Here is a 21,711-nt window from a genome sequence, read left to right as displayed (position 1 = left end):
GTCTTTATTTTTATCACGAACTACGTCTGGCCTGATTCCTTTGGGATACGTAGGCAACCCGAGGCGGGTTCGGCCCTTCTATTTTAAAGTTTTTCAGTTTGTCCAAACATTTTAATTCCTATAACATACATAAGGATTTTTTATATAAGATTTTGGTCTTCCCACCGTTTAAATTCATGTGTCTTAGTATCTTGAAACTGGGACAAATTTTTGAAATCGGCCAAATCACTTTCAAAAATTTTCATTACAACTTTCTCACTTTTCGATTTGTTTAGAATCAAGTGCCTCCAGGACTGGAAACTGGGACAAAATCTTGAAGTCGGTCAAATCACTTTCAAAAGCTTTCATTATAAGTTCTTACTTTTCAATTGTCCAGAATCAAGCGTCTCCAGGACTTAAACTGGGACAAAATTTTAGAAATAGCATAAAAGTTGTCTTAAATATTTAACCGTTTTTTAATAAAAGTCCATCTATATTTCTAATAAATTCAAAAAAATCAAGTCTTCACAATCATTTTTATCTATCTATTAGATATTGCCCCTCAGAGTCATACAAATCTCGTCACTCATGTTTTGCAAAATATGTTTTATAACTGAAACTCCCCGGCAAAGCAAGATATGTGGTGAGACATCGAAGAACGTGGACGCGACCGAGACAAAAATCAAGTCAAGGGCCAAGTTCCCCAACATGCACAAGTCAACCAATTTTCTTTTAAACTCACAATTTTTCTTTGATGAGACAGGTTCAACTAACATGAACGTGGTGCATATTTTAAATTATAGACATGATCCAAGAGTTAGCTTCCTTTAAAATGCAAATATTGTTCAACTTGGATGCAAAGGTAGCTTATGATGAACGGTGGACGTCGTACCACTCGTTATGAAATCCCAATCGCAGCAGTGGACATGAATTTATCTTCTCAACAAAGGGTTGTGAGTATAATTCTTTCAAACCCAGCTATTTACATATCCTTATCACTAACAGTTGCTTTAGCTCGTGGCATTTCTCGATGGATCAAATACACATAATCGTGGACTTAACTTTCTTCAAAAGGGACTGACTGTGGTCACCCGTTATTGGTTGTGGGTATAAGCGTGGATACCTTTCTACAATACCATTTTAAGTGGACGTGGATTTACATTTACATTGTGGATGTGAGCAAGGAGGCAGAAGTAGATTTATATTACAAAAGAAAATGCACATATAATTATAGAAAGTGGATACAGATTTATTTTTCGAAAGTAGAAGTGGATTTATTTGCACCGTATAATACGGATGTGGAAGTAGAAGTGGATTTATTCTTTACACCGTATAATACGGATGTGAAAGTAGAAGTGGATTTATTTCAAACAACCGTATAATACGGACGTGGAACTAGAAGTGGATTTATTCTTTACACCGTATAATACGGACGTGAAAGTAGAAGTGGATTTATTCTTTACACCGTATAATACGGACGTGAAAGTAGAAGTGGATTTATTTCAAACAACCGTATAATACGGACGTGGAAGTAGAAGTGGATTTATTCTTTACACCGTATAATACGGATGTGAAAATGAATGTTGGATTTATTTTTGTACCATGAAATGCGGACGTGGATTTATATTTTGCACCGTGGAAGTGAACATGGATTTAAAATTTCAGTTCAGGCGCCCACCTCCGAATGCGGGTATCTTATATTTAAGTTCAGGCACCCACCTCCGAATGCGGGTATTTTATATATCAGTTCAGGCACCCACCTCCGAATGCGGGAATCTTATATTTCAGTTCAGGCACCCACCTCCGAATGCGGGAATTTTATATTTCAGTGCAGGCACCCACCTCCGAATGCGGGTATTTTATATTCAAGTCCAGGCACCCACCTCCGAATGCGGGAATTTTATATTTAAGTTCAGGCACCCACCTCCGAATGCGGGTATTTTATATTCAAGTTCAGGCGCCCACCTCCGAATGCGGGTATTTTATATTTCAGTTCAGGCACCCACCTCCGAATGCGGGTATTTTATATTCAAGTTCAGGCGCCCACCTCCGAATGCGGGAATCTTATATTTCAGTTCAGGCACCCACCTCCGAATGCGGGAATTTTATATTTCAGTGCAGGCACCCACCTCCGAATGCGGGTATTTTATATTCAAGTCCAGGCACCCACCTCCGAATGCGGGAATTTTATATTTAAGTTCAGGCACCCACCTCCGAATGCGGGTATTTTATATTCAAGTTCAGGCGCCCACCTCCGAATGCGGGTATTTTATATTTCAGTTCAGGCACCCACCTCCGAATGCGGGTATTTTATATTCAAGTTCAGGCGCCCACCTCCGAATGCGGGTATTCTATATTTCAGTTCAGGCGCCCACCTCCGAATGCGGGTATTTTATATATCAGTTCAGGCACCCACCTCCAAATGCGGGTATTTTATATTTCAGTTCAGGCGCCCACCTCCGAATGCGGGTATCCTATATTTCAGTTCAGGCGCCCACCTCCGAATGCGGGTATTCTATATTTCAGTTCAGGCGCCCACCTCCGAATGCGGGTATTTTATATATCAGTTCAGGCACCCACCTCCGAATGCGGGTATCTTATATTTCAGTTCAGGCGCCCACCTCCGAATGCGGGTATCTTATATTTCAGTTCAGGCGCCCACCTCCGAATGCGGGTATCTTATATTTCAGTTCAGGCGCCCACCTCCGAATGCGGGTATCTTATATTTCAGTTCAGGCGCCCACCTCCGAATGCGGGTATTTTATATTTCAGTTCAGGCATCCACCTCCGAATGTGGATTCAACTTTCAAAACAGGGGTTGCAAGTGTAACTTCTCCAACCTCGTCTTATTTACACATATATTTCTTTATTGCTAACAATTGTTTTTAGCTGTTGGCTTTTTGACAATATCGAAGTTGGCATCACACATCAACTCGTGGAACTATTTCTTCGGCAGCGAACTGGGGCAATTTGTCGGGAAGGATAATCAGACTTTCCGACACGGGTCAAAGATCTACCTCGAACACTCGTCTCTAATTACAAGTATTCTCTTGCATTCTATCAATTCAAATTTTTTAAGAATTCTCAAGTTTCTATCATAATACCCAGTGTTATCATAATTCAACACTGGGACAATATTTTGCAAGCTTCGCGCCAATCGGGGTTCAAGTGTCGTAAGTATCCCAGAACTACACTCGACCTGATTCTCGTACAGCCCGAGATATGTAGGCAACTCAGAGGCCGGAGTTCGGTCATAATCCTCTCAAGTTTCTTTTAGCCGGGACAAAATAGGCTACTGAGTCAACGTCTTTGCCCGACAACTCTTTCATCATTACCGGGCAAAGAGGGACAAGTTGTTGACACCCAATTTTGTCCCGCCTCTCTTCCAAAATACCTATTTACGCCTCTAATATTTTTAGAAAAATTAAAATATATATATAGTCATTTTTTACTAAATTATCAACTTCTCATCAATACCGGCACTTTATTATTCTGTTGCAGTTACTCTTATTATTATTATTATTATTATTATTATTATTATTATTATTACAGTTCACAATTTTTATCATTTTCAGTACTTTACCAGCTTACGCACACGCATCACATTTATCTTTGCATAATTAAATAATAGTATTTATCTTACTGTGGATTTTTGAAATATTATTGCACGACTATTACGACGCCATTTTTATCTGAGCATTAATGTTTGCATATTTCATGTTGAGCAATATTTTAACACAAGTTATTTAAATAGGTCTCTTATTCAAATTTAGAAGCCAAACTATTTCTTGCACTCGGTCCGTATTTTGACTTACCGGACCCCAAATCAAAGTCCGATTAATTCCTAATGTTTTTTTTAGACTAAACCATATTTCTTATCTCAATTTTTGATCAATCCATGTTTAATTCACTAACCCATTCTTTTAATATCCGGTCTAAAAAATCAACCCAGTCCATTTATGGACTGGGTCCGACCCATTTTCAGACGAAATAAGGGAAACCCTAAAAGGGTTCCCCTTCATTTTTTTTTCCTCCGCCGCTCCTTTCCTCTTTCTCTCTTCTCATTCATCATCTTCATCATCTTCATCATCTCCATCCCCCACCCCGCCGTTCCCTTTACCCCACCACCGCCGCTCCTTTTCATCACCTCGTCCCCACCTCGCCGACGACCCCCACACCGCTACCCCACCACGCTCCTCTTCCTTTTTCCCCCGCTCCTCTCCCCCTGTTTTTCTTCAACACAAAAGAACCCCCCAAATCCCCATAAATAGCAGGGTTAGAATCGCAGAAAGAAAAGGAAAAGACAGTTCTTGGACCCCAAAACCCCCCTATTTTGTAGTTTTTTTTGTTGTTGTTTGGAGCGGCAAAAATCCCCTAAAAGGGATCACAAGGTTTTGAAAACCCCAAAAATTCCTGGCAAAAATACAAGTTCTAGAGCTGCACAAAAATTCCCCTGGAAAAGAAGTCCTTTTAACCGCATAGAATCCCCTAAAATACAATTTCTGTTAGCAGTTGTAATGTTGTTCTAATATCGAGTCAAAAATTACCAAATCAATTCTTGTTTTCGTTTGTCTTGGTGTCTCTTGGAATCCGAGCATCGCAAGCTCGGATTTGGTATTCTTCGAGTTAGATTGGAAACCCCGCGCCTCACTTCGCTGCACCCGAAGAAGGTCGGTAAATCTTCCTTAGTTGTTTCTCCTCCTATTTTAGTCTTAATTGTTAATTTCTGTCATGCCTTAGTTGTTGTATGCTTGGTTGCTGTTTGATTTAATTTCCAGCTAATAATAGTTTAAGCATAATTAATGAGCATTAGTTGCTATTTCTAGTTATCTTCTGTTAGCAATGATTTAAGCACGATTAATAGACATTAGTTATTGCTATTAACAGACTTATGAATGTTAGTAGCTCAGCATGAGTAGGTATTTTTAGCTATTGATTTTTAGGTCAGTTACTTGTTGATATTAACATCGTCCAGTTTAATGTGCTGTTCATATAATGCCTAGCTTATTCCCTGTAACAACCTGTTATATTAAGATTTGAATTGGTTGTTGGTCCAGCCTGTTAGATTAACTACCTTAAAATGTCATCTGGGTCAGTATCTATGATGAGTAAGCATTCTATGTTGATTACTTGGGCTGCCATGAAGTTTTGACCATTCTAAAATATAGTTTAAGTGTTTCTGTTGGTGGCCTGCCTTCTTTGCTTGAGAACTAGTTTGAAACATAAATCGGGATGTTTACTAGTCAAATGTTGTCTTAAAGGATTTAAAGGGTCCCTTCTTTGACCGAGTCCTGTTAAAGTGTGGCTAGAAGAAAATAGTAAAGAATCTCCATTTTCACTTCGCTATTAGTGTTTATAGAAGATGGCATCTGCCCTGAATTGTTTATGTGATCTGTCTGCTTAGTCGTGTTTTAGTCTGTCTGCAGTTTATCTAGTTGTATTAATCATGTCGTGTTTAATTTAGTTAGTCTATGTGTTTAAGCATGTTCCTATGTCAAGTTGAGTTTATTTGTTTAAATAAGCAGGTTTAGCAGTTTAATGCAGCGAAATATGCTTGTGTATTAGCCTTAGTTCAGTTTGATTTTAGTTAAATACGCCTAATAGGTTAGTAGCCTAGTAGATGGGTGTTCTTTCTTTACTAGTTTAAAGAATGCTTATGACTTGTGGGAATATGTTTCGGATGTAGCATGTTGTTTACATTTTTATAAGAAAACTGTTTCACCGGTAATGTGCAATATACGCTATTCTGCTGAATATGTCGGACTGCAACGAACAGAGGCCATGTCCTTTAGGATTCTCAAACGATGTGTTATTTGAATAAAATAAATTTTCCTCCTCCTCCCTTTATGTTCAGCCTTATCTGGGTGTAGTATTTTGCATTTCCTGTCTGTTTCCAGTTCTGTTGCTATCCTGACAGTTTCAATCAATTTTTAGTTTTGTTTGCTACCTGTTTAAAGTTCAGCATGTTTTGGTTGATTTGATAAGTATTACGCAGTTTTGGTATGCGAATCGAGAAGTGTGCATCATTTACGATACCATTCAGTTATAACTGTATGCTAAGCGATACCATTCAGTTATAAGACCTGTAACGGCTTCGACAATATAGGCTTATTAATATATGCAATTTGGGGAATTAGCTGATTTTAAGGTTCAAAAGTAATCTAGTAAGCCAAATGCTATAAGTGATCAGTCTCTTAGCCCCCCCTCTAGATTGGTTTTGATCATCTAAGCCTATAAGGAGTATGGCTCGATTAGCGTTGCACTCTGATTCCTCAAACAAAAGCTTAGCATTTGATGAACTAAAGAAGATTGTTGTTTATATCTTTATATTAGGAGTTGGTTTAAACTTAATTTCTGCCTAAAAGAATTAGGTTCTTCCATGTTTGAGTCACTATCCCTTAGGTGGTTTGAAGGATTCATTTTTTTATTTTTGTGGAATTCATATTTGTGCTCTTTGTTTAGTATTTGGTCATGGGTAGCTTGTCAATTTTGATAAAGAACAAAGGATGCTCTCTCTGTTTAGTGGTCAACTACGAGTGACTTGTCAATTTGGAAAGGGTCAAGTAATGTTAATGCAAGATTGAAAGACCTCCCTTTTGCTAACTAACTATGTCATTTTGGTGTATTATTGATGTTTGATAGCTGCTAATTAAGGCACAATCTGTTTTGATTAATACTCCATTGTATTATCTCGAAATTTGAAGACTAAGCGTGTTTATTTTTAACCAGCAAGTGCACATTCTTTTTGTTGCGGAAAGCTTTTTTCCTTTAGGCATGCTATTGTGTTTCGAAGAGACCTGTTGTGTGCTGCTTGTTCAATCCTGTTTCACTAGTTACATGATTTTTTATACATATTGTTTGTTTCGGCCATTGCCTTCATTTTATTTGAAGTGTGGGTTTTGGTAAATCTTCATCTGTACTAATCCTTTTCTCTGTTTCTTTTTGTGCATGACCATTCGCATACGAGTCCGAGGGACTCGTCCTTCTTCCACATTTGATGTTGGGCTAAAAGCCCAACGAAATCTCCTTCATGTCCAGCCCATCCGCAGCAGTTTATAAAATCTGCTGGGCTGAGGCCCAACAGTAGCGAAACAGACCGAAGCAGCTTTAAATGGGGCTGAGCCCATTTATTTACATTTCCTGGGCTTCTATTTTTATTTTATTTTTGTATTTATTGCATTTAACTTGTGTTGTTTTGACTAACACTTTATTTTATTTGTCTCTTAGCTTAGATGAATTATAGGAGAATTTAGTGGGATTTAGTTTTTAGTAATGGGTAGTTAATTTAAGGAAAACTAACAATTAGCTCCATAAGTTTCATTTTCTCCTTTTTGTATTAAAGTATTTATAGTACCTATAATATTTACTTTTAGAATAATTAATTCTCAATAGCGTAAATTCTTATTTGAGTTAAAGGAATCATACTTTATTCTTATTACCTGGGGAATTTTGAAACGCCACTAACATGCAAAGAGGAACTAAAACATATTTTGTAGACATCTTTTAAGGTTTATCCAAGTTATGCATACTTTTTTAATAAAAACATAATCTTGTTTGTACTTCTAAAACGCAAAGTCAATTAATATATCATCGTTTAGTTTGTTTCAAATATTTAGCAAAGCACCGCACAAACCCGCATCTTCTTCTGCTTACATGCAAATTATTATATTTTGCAAGTCTTATTTTGAATAGCATTATTATACTTTCATTTGAAGCATTAGCAACACTTATAAGCTTTATTTTAAATAACATTTTAAAGCCTCCTTTTTACATAAGTAATCACAAGCCTTATTTTATATAGCACTGTCATATATTTTCATTTAAAGTCCTAACAACATTTATAAGTCTTATTTTAAATAGCATTTAAAGTCATCTTTTGTGCAAGTCATTATTTTCTGTAAATCTTATTTTTAAACAACATTATTACATTTTTCTTTAAAATCTTAGCAATATTTCTTAGCCGTTTCTCTTAAAATCTAAACCCTACATTTGCATCTTTAGCCTTAATTAATTAACCTAAGTTTGGCCGGATAACCGTAGTTAACGGATTCTAAAGGATGCCTGACACCTTCCCTTTAGGATAATATAGAACTCTTACTTAGAATCACACTGGTTAAGCAGACTATTAATCGAGGTTTAGTTTTAACTTTGCCTTAGTTAATCTCTAGGTGTCCTAATTCACCGTTAAATTAATTAGGTGGCGACTCCTTAAAATCAAAATAAATAGGAATCACCAATACGTCATACTCCCTAAATCGATCCCGGTTAAAATGGGGTGTGACAACATGCGCCCTGATTGTTTTAGACCATACAACGATCTTTGTAATCTGATTAAATACATCTCCCGAGACTTTGAGTTAATTGCTTCAGGCATTTTAAATCCTTCAGGAATTTTCATATAGACTTCATTATCAAGTGAGCCATAAAGGTAAGTTGTAACCACATCCATCAGATGTATTTCAAGGTTTTCATGTACAGCTAAACTGATGAGATATCGAAATGTTATGCCATCCATAACTGGTGAATATGTTTCTTCATAGTCGATACCGGGTCGTTGAGAGAATCCTTGTGCAACAAGGCGTGCCTTGTAGCTCACAATTTCATTTCTCTCATTCCTTTTTCGCACAAAAACCCATTTATGGCCAATTGGTTTTACACCATTAGGCGTTTGGACTACAGGTCCAAAAACCTCACGTTTGGCAAGTGAATTCAATTCTGATTGAACTGCCTCTTGCCATTTTGGCCAATCATATCTTCGTCGACATTCTTCGACAGATTGGGGTTCCTGATCGTCAATGTCTTTCATAATATTTAGGGCAGCATTATATGCAAAAACATTATCCACCATAATCTTCGATCGATTCAAATTAATCCCATCACCAGAAGAACTCAATGATAGTTCTTTATTTACTTGAGTCTCGGGTTCCCTAATATCTTCAGGAGTATCAGGATTAGTCAGATCTTGAATATCTTCATGATATTCTTTCATAGTGTCATTTTGATCATTTTTCGTGTTTCTTTTTCTAGGATTTTTATCTTTAGAACCCAATGGCCTACCACGCTTCAGGCGTGCATGAGATTTAGAGGGTATGACACTAGTAGATTTTCCCTTTGGGACATCAATTCGGATAAGCACATTCTCTGCAGGGATATGTGACTTAGTTATCCTTTTCAAATCAGTAAATGCGTCTGGCATTTGATTTGCTATTTTTTGCAAGTGAATGATCTTCTGGATCTCCTGTTCACATATGGGGGCACGTGGATCAAAATGAGATAGTGATGGAACTTTCCACACAATTTCTCTTTTGATTTCTTTTCTCTCTCCCCCTAATTGTGGAAAATTTATTTCATCAAATCGACAATCTGCAAATCGGGTAGTGAATAAATCTCCCGTCAATGGCTCAAGATAGCGAATAATAGAGGGTGATTCAAACCCAACATATATACCTAACCTTCTTTGGGGGCCCATCTTAGTACGCTGTGGTGGTGCTACAGGCACATATACAGCACAGCCAAAGATTCGGAGATGAGCAATATTTGGTTCATGACCAAATACTAATTGTGACGGGGAGTATTTATTATAATGAGTCGGTCTGAGGCGAATAAGAGATGCTGCATGTAAGATAGCATGTCCCCAGACGGTAGTGGGCAACCGTGTTTTCATAAGTAGTGGTCTTGCTATCAATTGTAGTCGTTTAATAAATGACTCAGCAAAGCCATTTTGGGTATGAACATGTGCTACAGGATGTTCAACTTTTATCCCAACTGATAAACAATAATCATCAAAAGATTGAGACGTAAATTCTCCGGCATTATCGAGGTGTATAGCCTTAATGGGATAATCCGGACACTGTGCCCTTAAGCGTATTATTTGTGCCAATAATTTCGAAAACGCCAGGTTTCGAGACGATAGGAGGCACACATGAGACCATCTTGAAGATGCGTCTATTAGGACCATAAAATATCTGAATGACCCACAAGGTGGATGAATAGGTCCACATATATCCCCATGTATACGTTCTAGAAAAGCAGGGGATTCAATGTCAACTTTCATTGGTGATGGCTTAGCTATCAACTTACCCTGATAACAAGCAGCACATGAAAATTCACCACTTTCAAGAATCTTCAGGTTCTTAAGTGGATGCCCATTTGAATTTTCAATAATTCGTCTCATCATTATTGATCCAGGGTGACCTATTCGGTCATGCCAAAGCATAAAAGTACTTGAATCATTAAACTTCTGGTTTACGATCGAGTGTGCTTCAATTGTACTAATTTTTGCATAATACAGACCAGAAGACAAAGTTGGCAATTTCTCCAAAACATATTTCTGGTCGGAGACATTCTTTGTAATGGCAAGATATTCATCATTTATTTCGTTTAATGTCTCAGCGTGATATCCATTATGGCGGATATCTTTGAAACTTAACAAGTTTCTTGGGGATTTAGAAGAGAATAATGCATTTTCTATAACAAGTTTCGTCCCCTTAATCAGAAATATAGTAGCTCTTCTGGAGCCTTCAATCAATTTTGAATTGCCACAAATTGTATTAATATTTCCCCTTTTTCTATGCAAGTGAGAAAAGTATTTCTCATCTTTGAATATGGCATGTGTTGTTCCACTATCAATCACACAAATATCTTCATGATTGGTCATTGATCCAAATAAAATTTGAGGAATTTCCATAGATTCTTCAAAATGAAATAATAGATAAAGTGAATATCAAAGTAGATATTATGATTAGGCAAAGCATTACACACATTTTATTACATATATTACTATTTAAACAAAGCATTACACACACTTCATTTACATAAACATGGAAACATAACCACATACAAACGACACGTATGAAATATCTAAGTTTTTACAGATCCATCACCGATCAAATGATCTATTTTCCCTTCAGGGAGTTCAAAGAAATCTGTCACATCTAGATGCATGGGCTCAACATTATCTTCAGAAATAAAATTTGCTTCGGCATCATTTTCTGCCCTTTTGAGAGAGGCTTGATACAAATCAACTAGGTGCTTTGGCGTACGACAGGTACGTGACCAGTGCCCCTTTCCTCCACATCGGAAGCATTTATTTTCTGAATTTTTCTTTTGCACAGCTTTATGCTTTTCATCCTTCCTTTTACACTGCTGGTGGTGAAGGATATTATTTGGTGCAAGACGAGAATCATGATTAAAATTCCTTCCTCGACCACGACCATGATCACGACTGGGGCCACAACCTCTTTCACGCCTAGAATGACGAAAATTTGCCTCATTCACTTCAGGGAATGGGGCAGTACCAGTGGGTCGGCTTTCATGATTTTTCATTAATAATTCATTATGTTGTTCAGCCACTAAAAGATGTGCTATTAAATCAGAATATTTCTTGAATTTCATCTCTCGGTATTGCTGCTGCAAGAGCATACTCGAGGCAGGAAAAGTGGAGAATGTTTTCTCCAGCATATCATGATCAGTAATATTTTCACCACATAATTTCAACTGAGAAATAATTTTAAACATGGCGGAATTATATGCCTTAATAGATTTAAAATCTTGTAGCCTTAAATGGAGCCAATCAAAACGTGCTTGTGGAAGTATGACCATCTTCAGGTGGTCATATCTATCTTTTAAATTATTCCACAAAGTAAGAGGATCTTTAACAGTGAGATATTCCATTTTCAAGTCCTCATCAAGGTGATGGCAGAGGAATATCATAGTCTTGGCACGGTCTTGGTTTGATGCCTCATTTTTATCTTTGATGGTGTCTGCCAGACCCATCGCATTAAGGTGAATTTCGGCGTCAAGAATCCAAGACATATAGGTATTGCCGGATATATCTAAAGCTACAAATTCACGTTTGGTATGATTTGCCATTAGTAAAGAAAGATAGAAAATCAATACCTTCGAGACTTTAAAGTATTTGCTCGGAACGGCAGAGTCTCGTGCTGATAACGTGTTATAAAATGAAGCTAAAAGAGTCACAATATTAAAGGATGAAATCCATAGAAATAGAATGACAAAAGAGGAGAGATTTTTACTATTCTTCCAAAATGTGTTACAAGTGTATTTCATATGAAAACTTATGCCTCTATTTATAGTGCTACATATGCATTCAATATATGAGAAAATGGAGGAACCATTAAGATGGTGGAGGAGAAGCATTATATTTGTGTATTGGACATCCATAATATATTTCATAACAACATACACTTTTTTGTGTTATTTCCAACTTTATAAAATATTAATTGACATTAAGGTAGGGTGTGCTACTAAATTTTAGGGGTTGTTTGGTAGGGTGAATTATGTAGAATAATGTTGGGATTAAATATTAGTGTAATGATTGGTTTTGCAAATTTAAGTCTGCTACATGTAATACTAGTACTATTACTTATCCATCATATTCTTTACTATCCTCAACATTATTAATATACCCTATTTAGTATTATTTTTATACACTCCACCAACGATTCATAGGTATAATGATATAAGAATTAGGGAAACAACCCGCGCTTCGCGCGGTCATGAGAAAAATAACATTGAGTTTATTAAAGAAAATACTTCGATTTATTTCTCATCTTAAACATAGTAATTCTCACCAAAAAAAAAAATACTTAAATAATTATTAATCATTTATTGAGAAGCTAAACTTTACAGAATAAAATACAAAATTTATTAGCAACAGAAAAAACATTTGAAAGACCAACTCCTCATACCCTTTAAGGTGAAATTTAAAACCTTTATGTTGAAATCGTTTTTTGTTTCGTGTCAAATTGTGTCGAAATCTTATTCTTGAAGGATGTATACCATGTATTTGAAATAAACACAAATAAAATATAAATATATAAAATAAGAAATTGATTAAACTATACTTGTGTTTTTCACAAACTTTAAACTAATCAAATGTTGGAGTTATGTTCACCTTGCCCAATTAAGTTTTTTTTCTTGATTGAATTAATCATACATGTTTCGCTACAATAAAAAATTAAAAAGAAAGCTTCTTTTCCTTTTGATAGTAAATAATGGTGTGTTGTACAATGATGATTGAAGCTAATCTGCATCATCACAAGATTTGACACTCTCTCCATTTTAATCATGGATAGTTAGCTTCGTCGAAAATAGTGAACGCATTAAGTAATAGTCTTTTTCTCTTATTTTAATAACGTAAAAGATCTTCTTGAATACAGAAAGTACCACAAGTTGGAAAGAATGACTTTTGAAATTCTTAAAATAATATAAAGAAAAATATTGAGAACAATCTAGAAGATAAATGTGTTGTAAAATAAAGAAAAGAAATAATCATTAAAAGTATATTGCATGACATGTTACAAAGTACAGTTTTTAGTAAATCTCTAATAAGTATAGATTTTACATGAGTTTATGTGCAAATTTTACTATAACCTTTCTACTTTCTAGAATCAATTTTAAATAACTTCCTATATATTATAAGTTGCAAATAATCGAACAAAATCAGAACTGCATAAATTAATTATAACCAAAGAAATATTATTGAAGGTACTGACTAAAAAAAATAAAAGATTGTCATGTCCTCATAAAATTATAAATTTATAATACTTCTGTAATTTGAACAAATGACGCAATTTTATCATTTTGGAACAACAATCTCAACTTTTCAATTACAAGTGGTATGACTACTGGTAGAAAAATTGTCTTTAAGCTTTTCACCACCATGAAAGCCATCTACAACACCCTACCTAAGATGTAAACTCAAAACATTTTTACATGAAGAAGCAATCTTAGTGGTTCAAACCCAACACCGGAGACCAAAACTAGTTAAGAGTAAAAACAACAGTCATCTCAAATAAAAAGCAATAACTGTAAAGAGAAAACATGATTATACATCCCCAACTCCAAAGTTAAGATGTATATCACCAAACATCCTAAAAATCTGACTAAAACAACACTCAAATGCACATTGAAAATTTAAATAGAAGTTCAACTATTTTGTCATGGAATATAGCATGTTATCATTGAATACCATCCCTTACTATCCCACAAATAAGTCTCTCGTAGCTCAAGACGAATTAGAAAGTGAATCCCTTGCTTAAAGAATTGCTTTAGAAATATTTCTTTCCTGCAATTGGTAATCACTTCTAGGCTTATAGCAACTATTAGCATCAGGATGTGTATCATTTATTTTACAACAAAGTTTTGCAATGCCTCTATTTATAGGATAACAATATGGAATATCAAATGATGCCATGAACATGACTAGTAATTATTTAGGGGTTATGAAAATAAAAAGTTATGGGAGTAATGGAAATAAAGACCATTAAGTTTTTACATTAAAGAATATATGAGTGGAGGAGTAGTAATTGACACATTTATTCTTGCACAATAAAAAATAGAGAAATAGGGAAAATTGTCAAAAAAAAAAAAAAAGAGCAAGAAGATAAATAAGATCCTTGGCTAAAGAAAGGTGCAACATCATTCTTCTATTGCCTAGTTTTATAATTAATATATATATATATATATATATATATATATATTAGCAAATGAAAAGATTTAGAATATGATAATAACAATAAAAAGTGTTTTGGGTTGATTCAACCAAAAACGTTACCTGAGCATTGGTTGAATCATAAAGATCATCATTTACTACTACTCCATGCGTTTATTACTACATTTACTTGGAAGACATTTTTTTTAATTCATTAGTTAGTATAAAAAACTCATAAAACTCTAAAAAAAAAAAAGGAGAAAAAAGCTAAATGTCAATGGAGATTGGAGGCCATAGAAAGGTGCCACATAGGATTATTTATGCCTAGTTTTATATTATATATAGATATATATATGTTGAAATGGAGACATGGCCACGTACCATAGGATGGATGAGATAAACTATTATTATTTAAAAAAAGAATGCACATTTGCATTTACTCTTTATCAATTTCGTATTATTGTTTGAAGTCTAATTATCTAATAATTGAATTTTTTATTTGGCGTTTTACAAATTTCACATTGTAAACTGAAGTTTAGGCTAACCTGTAAAAATTATACATAATTAATTATTGAGTCAGTTTAAGATTTGGAGACCTTTAATTATTGTAGGCAATATTTTTATTTGCTTAATTTTTGGCGTGCATAGTAATTTTATAAATGTGTTGGTGGGATGTAAATCAAGGATTAGAGAGTTATACTTATTTTTTTTCAATCTTTAAAATAATAATTCGTCTTTAAATGAGCATATGCTTTGATGAGAATATTTTAGCAATTTACTCTCAACATGAATTTAAGTTGTTGAATGCCGTATGGTGTTTTATCGCTCACTTTGAAGAATCAGAAAGAAAAAAAAAAGTTGTTAAGTTCACAAGGAACACAAATTCTTAACCAAAAGATAAGAAATCATTGTCAAGAAGGAAGATTTTAATTGAATTTACGGTTCTATCAAACACAGTAACATGTCTTATGAACAACTGAAATGATAAGTTGAATTATCATTTTATTGATGTGATGTTGTCGTATAAAGAGAAGCTGAACTTTAGAACAACAAGCACCAGTGGTCTAGTGGTAGAATAGTACCCTGCCACGGTACAGACCCGGGTTCGATTCCCGGCTGGTGCATGATGGAGTGCTGTGATGATTATTGCGCAGCAGTGGGTGAGATTAGGGTCTCTACCGAGTCTGATGTCAGACGATAACATGTGTCGCATCTGAGCCTCTCTTTTTGCAGGTATTAACCCAGGAGAGTAATTAAACAAATATAGTTCTTTGGTCTCATCCTTCTTTTAGAGCTCGTTTGGGCTCGAACAAAATCATGCTTAGTTATTTTAGGATTGTAGTGTTATTTTATCCTTGTGGGAGGACTGAAATAACTTGTTTCCCAACCAAATGACCCTTAATCCTTAAATTTGCCTAACCACAATCTTAAAAAGTTTGGAAGAAATAATTGGAAAAGGCTAGGCGCACGATAACAAAGCTCTCGGCGCACGATAGGCGAGGATTGCTGATTGTGTACCGGCGGCGATGGCTAAGGGGCGCAAGCCTGGGCGTCCACCTAAGGAGAAAGGTAAGAGGAAAAAGAACACGAGGACACCGGCGGCAACGCAAGAGGAGCGGCGTATGGTGACGCCGGAATCTGGTATTCCCCAAAATCTCGAACAACTACAACTAGCGGATTGGATACCGGAGTCGAGTCAGGCGAGATCTGGGAAGATACCGACGGTAAGTCAGCTTACTCCGGCATAGCAGGAGACTACGGATCTAGACCCAATCGAGGTCGGCGATCCAAATCCAAACCCTGTTGTTTCACAGGCGAAAAGAGGTGAGGAAAAGATGGAAGATAATGAAAAGGAGAAGGTATCGACTGGTCCTCAAGCTGTGGCTACTCGTAAACTTGAGTTCAATACTGGGCAAACTCCGACAATGGCGGAGATTGTGCGAGGAAATCGGGCGAAACAACATGGGTTGAAACTAACTTTTTTCCCCCCAACAATTAGGGATGGATTGAAAGTGGTCAAGCTCAACCATAAGGAACTGAAGGAACAATGTGAGAAATGGCAGTCAACTCTAATTGGCTATGTGATGGGAGGCACTCCGGCGTTTAAAGAAATGCTTAAGTTTGTATATGGAGTGTGGACTGCTGTTCAAACTCCACGAGTGATACTCCATGATGATGGCTATTTCCTGTTTCGATTTGAAGATGAGGCGGATATAGACCTCATAATGCAGAATGGACCATACACCTTCAACAGCAGACCGATGATATTGAAGAACTGGACGCCAGATTTCCAGATGGATGACGAACCTATGCGAATTGTGCCCATTTGGGTAACTTTCCCACGACTGCCCCTGGTTTACTGGTCTGCTGAAAATATGGGCCGTATAGCAAGCTATCTGGGTAAGCCGGTATGTACAAATAAATTGACAGCTTCGTGTGAAAGGGTATCGTATGCTAGAATGCTGATAGAGATGGACATCACCCAGGTCTTACCAGATGTGTTGGTTATTGAGCAACAGAATGGGGAGCTAAGGGAGCAAGAGATTGAATATGAGTGGCACCCCAAACTGTGCCACGAGTGTCATGAATTGGGGCATTTAGCAGAGGAATGCAAAGCACGAGGTGAGGCGAATGAGAATATGCCTAAGGAAAAGAAGAAGGCTAAGAGGAAAAGGAAGCAGGACAGGGCTGAGTGGCAAGAAAAGGCCACTGACCTGGCTGCGATACCTCAGCAAGGAGATCGGGAACAAGCTGGGAAGCAAGTGACTCTAGGATATGGTGAGCAAGTGCAGGGGGAAGCCTCTAAAACTGTCGCAAATACGAAAGAGGTGGCTGCGGAGAGTGGCAGCCAGGGCATTGTAGCTCAGGTGATACAGCTCCATGTCGGGCAGAGTAAAACAGCAATGATCACTAAAGCTGGTCAGGGGCAAAGCCCCAAGGCACTCAACCCGCCATGATACTTTGTTCGTGGAATATTAGGGGGTTAAACCGCCCCTATAAGCAAAAGGAAATGAAATCCTTTTTGCGAAAGAACAAAGTAGATATTATAGCTATACTAGAAACGAAAGTAAAGGTGGAGAAGGCGAGGAAAATTCAGCAAGGATTTGGGGTGGGTTGGGAATTCTACTCCAACTACCCTTCGGCTCACAATGGTAGGATTTGGATTGGCTCGAAGCATAATGAAACAGAGATTACCCCGCTGCGGGAAACTGCCCAAATAATCCATTGTAAGGTGAAGGCCAAACACTCGAACTTCTCCTGCAATGTGACGTTTGTGTATGGTCTAAACATTGCTGCCGAACGGAAACAACTATGGGAGCAGCTACGGACCATTAGTACAGGCATGAGTGACCCTTGGTTACTAATTGGCGACTTCAACACGATATTATCTGTGGAGGATAGAATTCATGGAGCACCTGTCCATATAAGTGAAACTACTGATTTCCAGGATTGCGTTGCTGATCTCGGGTTGGGGCTGGTCACGAGACGGGGATGCAAATTTTCATGGTACAATAAACGCGACTCAGATGATAGGATATACAGCCAGATTGATTGGATTTTGGGGAATGCCGAATGGTTTTGCAAGTATGGTCAGTTGGAAGCTATATACATGAATCCTGAATGTTCTGACCATTCGCCTATTATACTGAACACTGAGGTTACTATTACTTCGACCAAAAGGCCATTTAGATTGATAAATGCTATGCTGAACCAAGACACATTTAAACAAGTTGTGACAAATACCTGGAACCAGCAAATTTCAGGATATAGGATGTTTGTGGTATGGCAAAAATTGAAAAAGTTGGCAGTCGGGATTAGCGGGCTGAGCAAGGAGTACTCCACATTAGATAAAAAGCTGGACCTGCTCCATCTTAAATTACAGGAAATCCAGGATGCTCTAAATCTAGACTTCTTCAATGCTCAACTGATCGAGGAGGAAAGAGAGGTGTTGGGGCAAATACAGAAGCTGGATAATATTCACGAGCAAGTCTTGTGACAGAAATCCAGAGCAACATGGATAGCTGTTGGTGATACAAACTCTAAGTTCTTTCATGCCCATCTCAAAGCCTGACAGACCAAGAACAGAATATCTAGTATATACACTGAGGTGGGAACGAAACTATCTGACCCTGTACAAGTGCAGCAGGAATTCTTGCAATTCTTCCACAAGATCCAAGGTACAGCTGCTACTGAACTTCCCTGTCTAAACTTAGCAATTGCTAGGGATGGACCGTGTCTGTCCTTAGTACAACAGCAAGAACTTCTTAGGCCTGTGTCGGCAGATGATGTCCGTAAGGCACTAAAGGAGCTGCCAGCCGACAAAGCACCCGGAATAGATGGTTATCCAGTGGAGTTCTTTAAGGAATTTTGGAACGTGGTGGGAGACGACGTCACAAGTGCCATACTACAGTTCTTTCAAAATGGCAAACTGCTGAAAGTAGTGAATTGCACAACTGTTACACTAGTGCCAAAAGTGTCGAATCCTACATATGTGAAATATTTCAGGCCCATAACATGTTGCACCACTCTTTATAAACTAATAGCAAAGATTCTGACAGTGCGGCTGAAAATAGTGGTAGATTACATAGTGGGTCCGTCACAATCAGCTTTTATTGAGGGAAGGAGTATACTAGATAATGTGATAATTGCTCATGAACTGCTGAAGGGATACACCAGGCAAGGAGTTTCACCTAGATGTCTAATCAAAGTGGACATCCGAAAAGCCTACGACTCAATTGAATGGCCTTTCCTAAAAATGGTTCTACTAGAATTCGGGTTGCCACAAAAGTTTGTGGAGTGGATCATGGTATGTGTGACTTCAGTTAGTTACTCGATTTTGATAAATGGAGGATTAACCCCTGTGTTCCAAGCAAAGAGAGGACTTAGACAAGGGGACCCAATGTCCCCTTATCTTTTTGTGTTGGCAATGGAATATTTGAACAGGTCCCTCAAGCAAGTACGATTCGAGCCTAATTTTAACTACCATCCTAAGTGTGAAAGGATGAATCTGATTCATATATGCTTTGCTGACGATTTGATAATGTGCTGCAGGGCTGACTTGGGATCCATTAAATACATGTTGGAGAGATTTGAGCATTTTTCCAGCGTGTCGGGCCTCAAGGAAAACCTTGAGAAGAGTTCCTTGTATGTAGCTGGAATATCCGCGCAACTAAGAGATGAGATATTGGCAGATATGAGCTTTGCGCTAGGAAGTTTGCCTTTCAAATATTTGGGTGTACCCCTCTCTTCAAAGAAGCTCAATATCAGCTAGTGTATGCCTTTGGTGGATCGAATCACAAACAGAGTTAAGTGTTGGTCCTCTAAAATGTTGTCCTATAGAGGAAGGGTACAATTGATTAAGAGTGTGCTATTCGAGATGCAAACCTACTGGGCACAAGTCTTTGTGCTACCAAAGAAAGTACTTCAGCTGGTCACGAATGTATGCAGGAATTTTCTTTGGACAGGATCTAGTGATTACACAAAAGGACCACCTGTAGCTTGGGATAAATTATTCCAACCCAAGTCTACAGGTGGTTTAAACATTTTGAACTACTTTCTTTGGAACAAAGCAGCTATACTTAAATTGTTGTGGGCACTAACTAAACTGAAGGAGAAGCTGTGGGTAAAATGGATACATGCGTTCTACATCAAAGACAGAGAGCTAGGTGATATGCAGGCGCCAAAACCAACCAGCTGGCTTGTTAGGAAACTCTTTGATGCAAGAAAATGGCTAGACAACGACCTGAACATTGAGCAAAGACTGAACAAATATGCGGATTCGGGTAAGTTTAGCATTAAAAAAACTTATCAAGATATGATGCCACAATTCCCGAAAGCTCCTTGGAAGAAAGTGATTATGGTGAAGGGACTAGTTCCCAAACACCACTTTATCCTATGGCTAGCATTACAGCAAAGGCTGTCCACTATGGATCGCTTAAGCAAATGGGGGATCCAAGTCCCGGGTGAATGTGTGCTTTGTAACTCAACTATGACAGAGACACATGCACACTTATACTTCAGCTGCTCGTATTCTTCATATATTTGGCAGCAGTTGGTTAATTGGATGGGCTGGAATCGACAAATACAAGGCTGGGAGCACGAGGTTCAGTGGGTATGCTCCACCGTGAGACATAAAGGAGCTGGAGGAGATATCCTTGGCTTCCTACTGGCAGCGACTACATATCACATTTGGATGGAAAGGAACCAACGCAGGTTCCAACAGGGAAGTAGGACCAGTAAGGAACGACTAAAGGAGATAGTCATGCAAGTGTTTATCAAAGGGCAGAAGATGGCTGCTTGGATCCCCATATTAAAGAGTAGAAATAGATTTCCATGTTAGTAGGCTAGGTGATGCAGATAGCACTACTGATAGCTTAGCTTTAGTCGTAGTCTACATAGCAGATATGAGGGATACAATGAGAGAGCTGTTCCTATAGTCCAATGGAATAGCATGTACATAAATTTATACTTGGTTGAATAAAAAATTTCATTTGACCAAAAAAAAAAAAAAAGTTTGGAAACTGTGTAAGCATTTTATCATTTCGAAAATAATATTGCAAGTACATTTCCTTTTATATCAAAACACTGTAAAATGTAAACACCACGGGGTATAGTAGGATGATTCAACTCCCAACATTGCAAACTGGAGGTTTTAAAATTGGTTGGAATAAAATGGTGCTTAGTTATTTCGGGATTATAATGTTGTTTTATCCTTGTGGGAGGATGAAATAACTTATTTCCCAACCAAACGACCCCTTAATCCTAAAATTTGCCTAAACACAACCTTAAAAAGTTTAGAAACTGTGTAAGCATTTTATCATTTTGAAAATAATTATTGCCAAGTACATTTTCTTTTATATCAAAACACTGTAAAATGTAACCACCACGGGGTATTGTAGGATGATTGAACTCCCAACATTGCTAATTGGAGGTTTTAAAATTGGTTGGATTAGTGGATTTTAAATATAGATGTTTTACATGTTTGTATGTCCTCAATAATTAATTATCGCTGACCTGCTCAACAGGAATCGTCGAATCAATACCAACAAACTCGATTTGAAAAGGCTCATATAAGGAATATATTCGAGGTGGTGGATTCGCTACAAACACGCGAACAAACAGAAAAACAATCTAAGATGTAGTAATACACTTTCTTAATTAGTTTATGATTGGTTTCAATTCGCTGAAAAGTGTTCGCACCATATGCAAGTTGATTGATACCGAGGGAGCTGAAAGATGCTTCGACACTGTTTATATCGACTGAGGGTCAACATCAT

General features: G+C 37.3%; 1 protein-coding gene and 1 non-coding gene across 2 annotated transcripts; both read left to right on the top strand.

Moving 5' to 3' along the window:
• Nucleotides 1-15,487: 15,487 nt before the first annotated feature.
• TRNAG-GCC (transfer RNA glycine (anticodon GCC)) lies at nt 15,488-15,558 on the top strand. The gene has a single exon. It is a non-coding gene; the product is annotated as a tRNA-Gly (tRNA).
• Nucleotides 15,559-15,960: 402 nt separating this feature from the next.
• LOC132616398 (uncharacterized) lies at nt 15,961-17,391 on the top strand. The gene is made up of 2 exons (XM_060330864.1): nt 15,961-16,158; nt 16,249-17,391. Exons 1-2 carry the CDS (start codon nt 15,961-15,963, stop codon nt 17,389-17,391), a joined length of 1,341 nt encoding a protein of 446 aa, XP_060186847.1.
• The last annotated feature ends 4,320 nt before the right edge of the window (nt 17,392-21,711 follow it).

Source organism: Lycium barbarum, chromosome 1 (genome assembly GCF_019175385.1).
Source record: "Lycium barbarum isolate Lr01 chromosome 1, ASM1917538v2, whole genome shotgun sequence".
NCBI classification, from domain to species: domain Eukaryota; kingdom Viridiplantae; phylum Streptophyta; class Magnoliopsida; order Solanales; family Solanaceae; genus Lycium; species Lycium barbarum.
This window is presented reverse-complemented; position numbering and strand designations above follow the sequence as displayed.

Excerpts from the sequence above, each read along its gene's own strand:
- LOC132616398 (XM_060330864.1), top strand. The coding sequence starts at position 15,961 with ATGGCTAAGGGGCGCAAGCCTGGGCGTCCACCTAAGGAGAAAGGTAAG. Across the intron at positions 16,159-16,248 it reads GATCTGGGAAGATACCGACG|GCGAAAAGAGGTGAGGAAAA; the intron begins GTAAGTCAGCTT and ends GTTGTTTCACAG.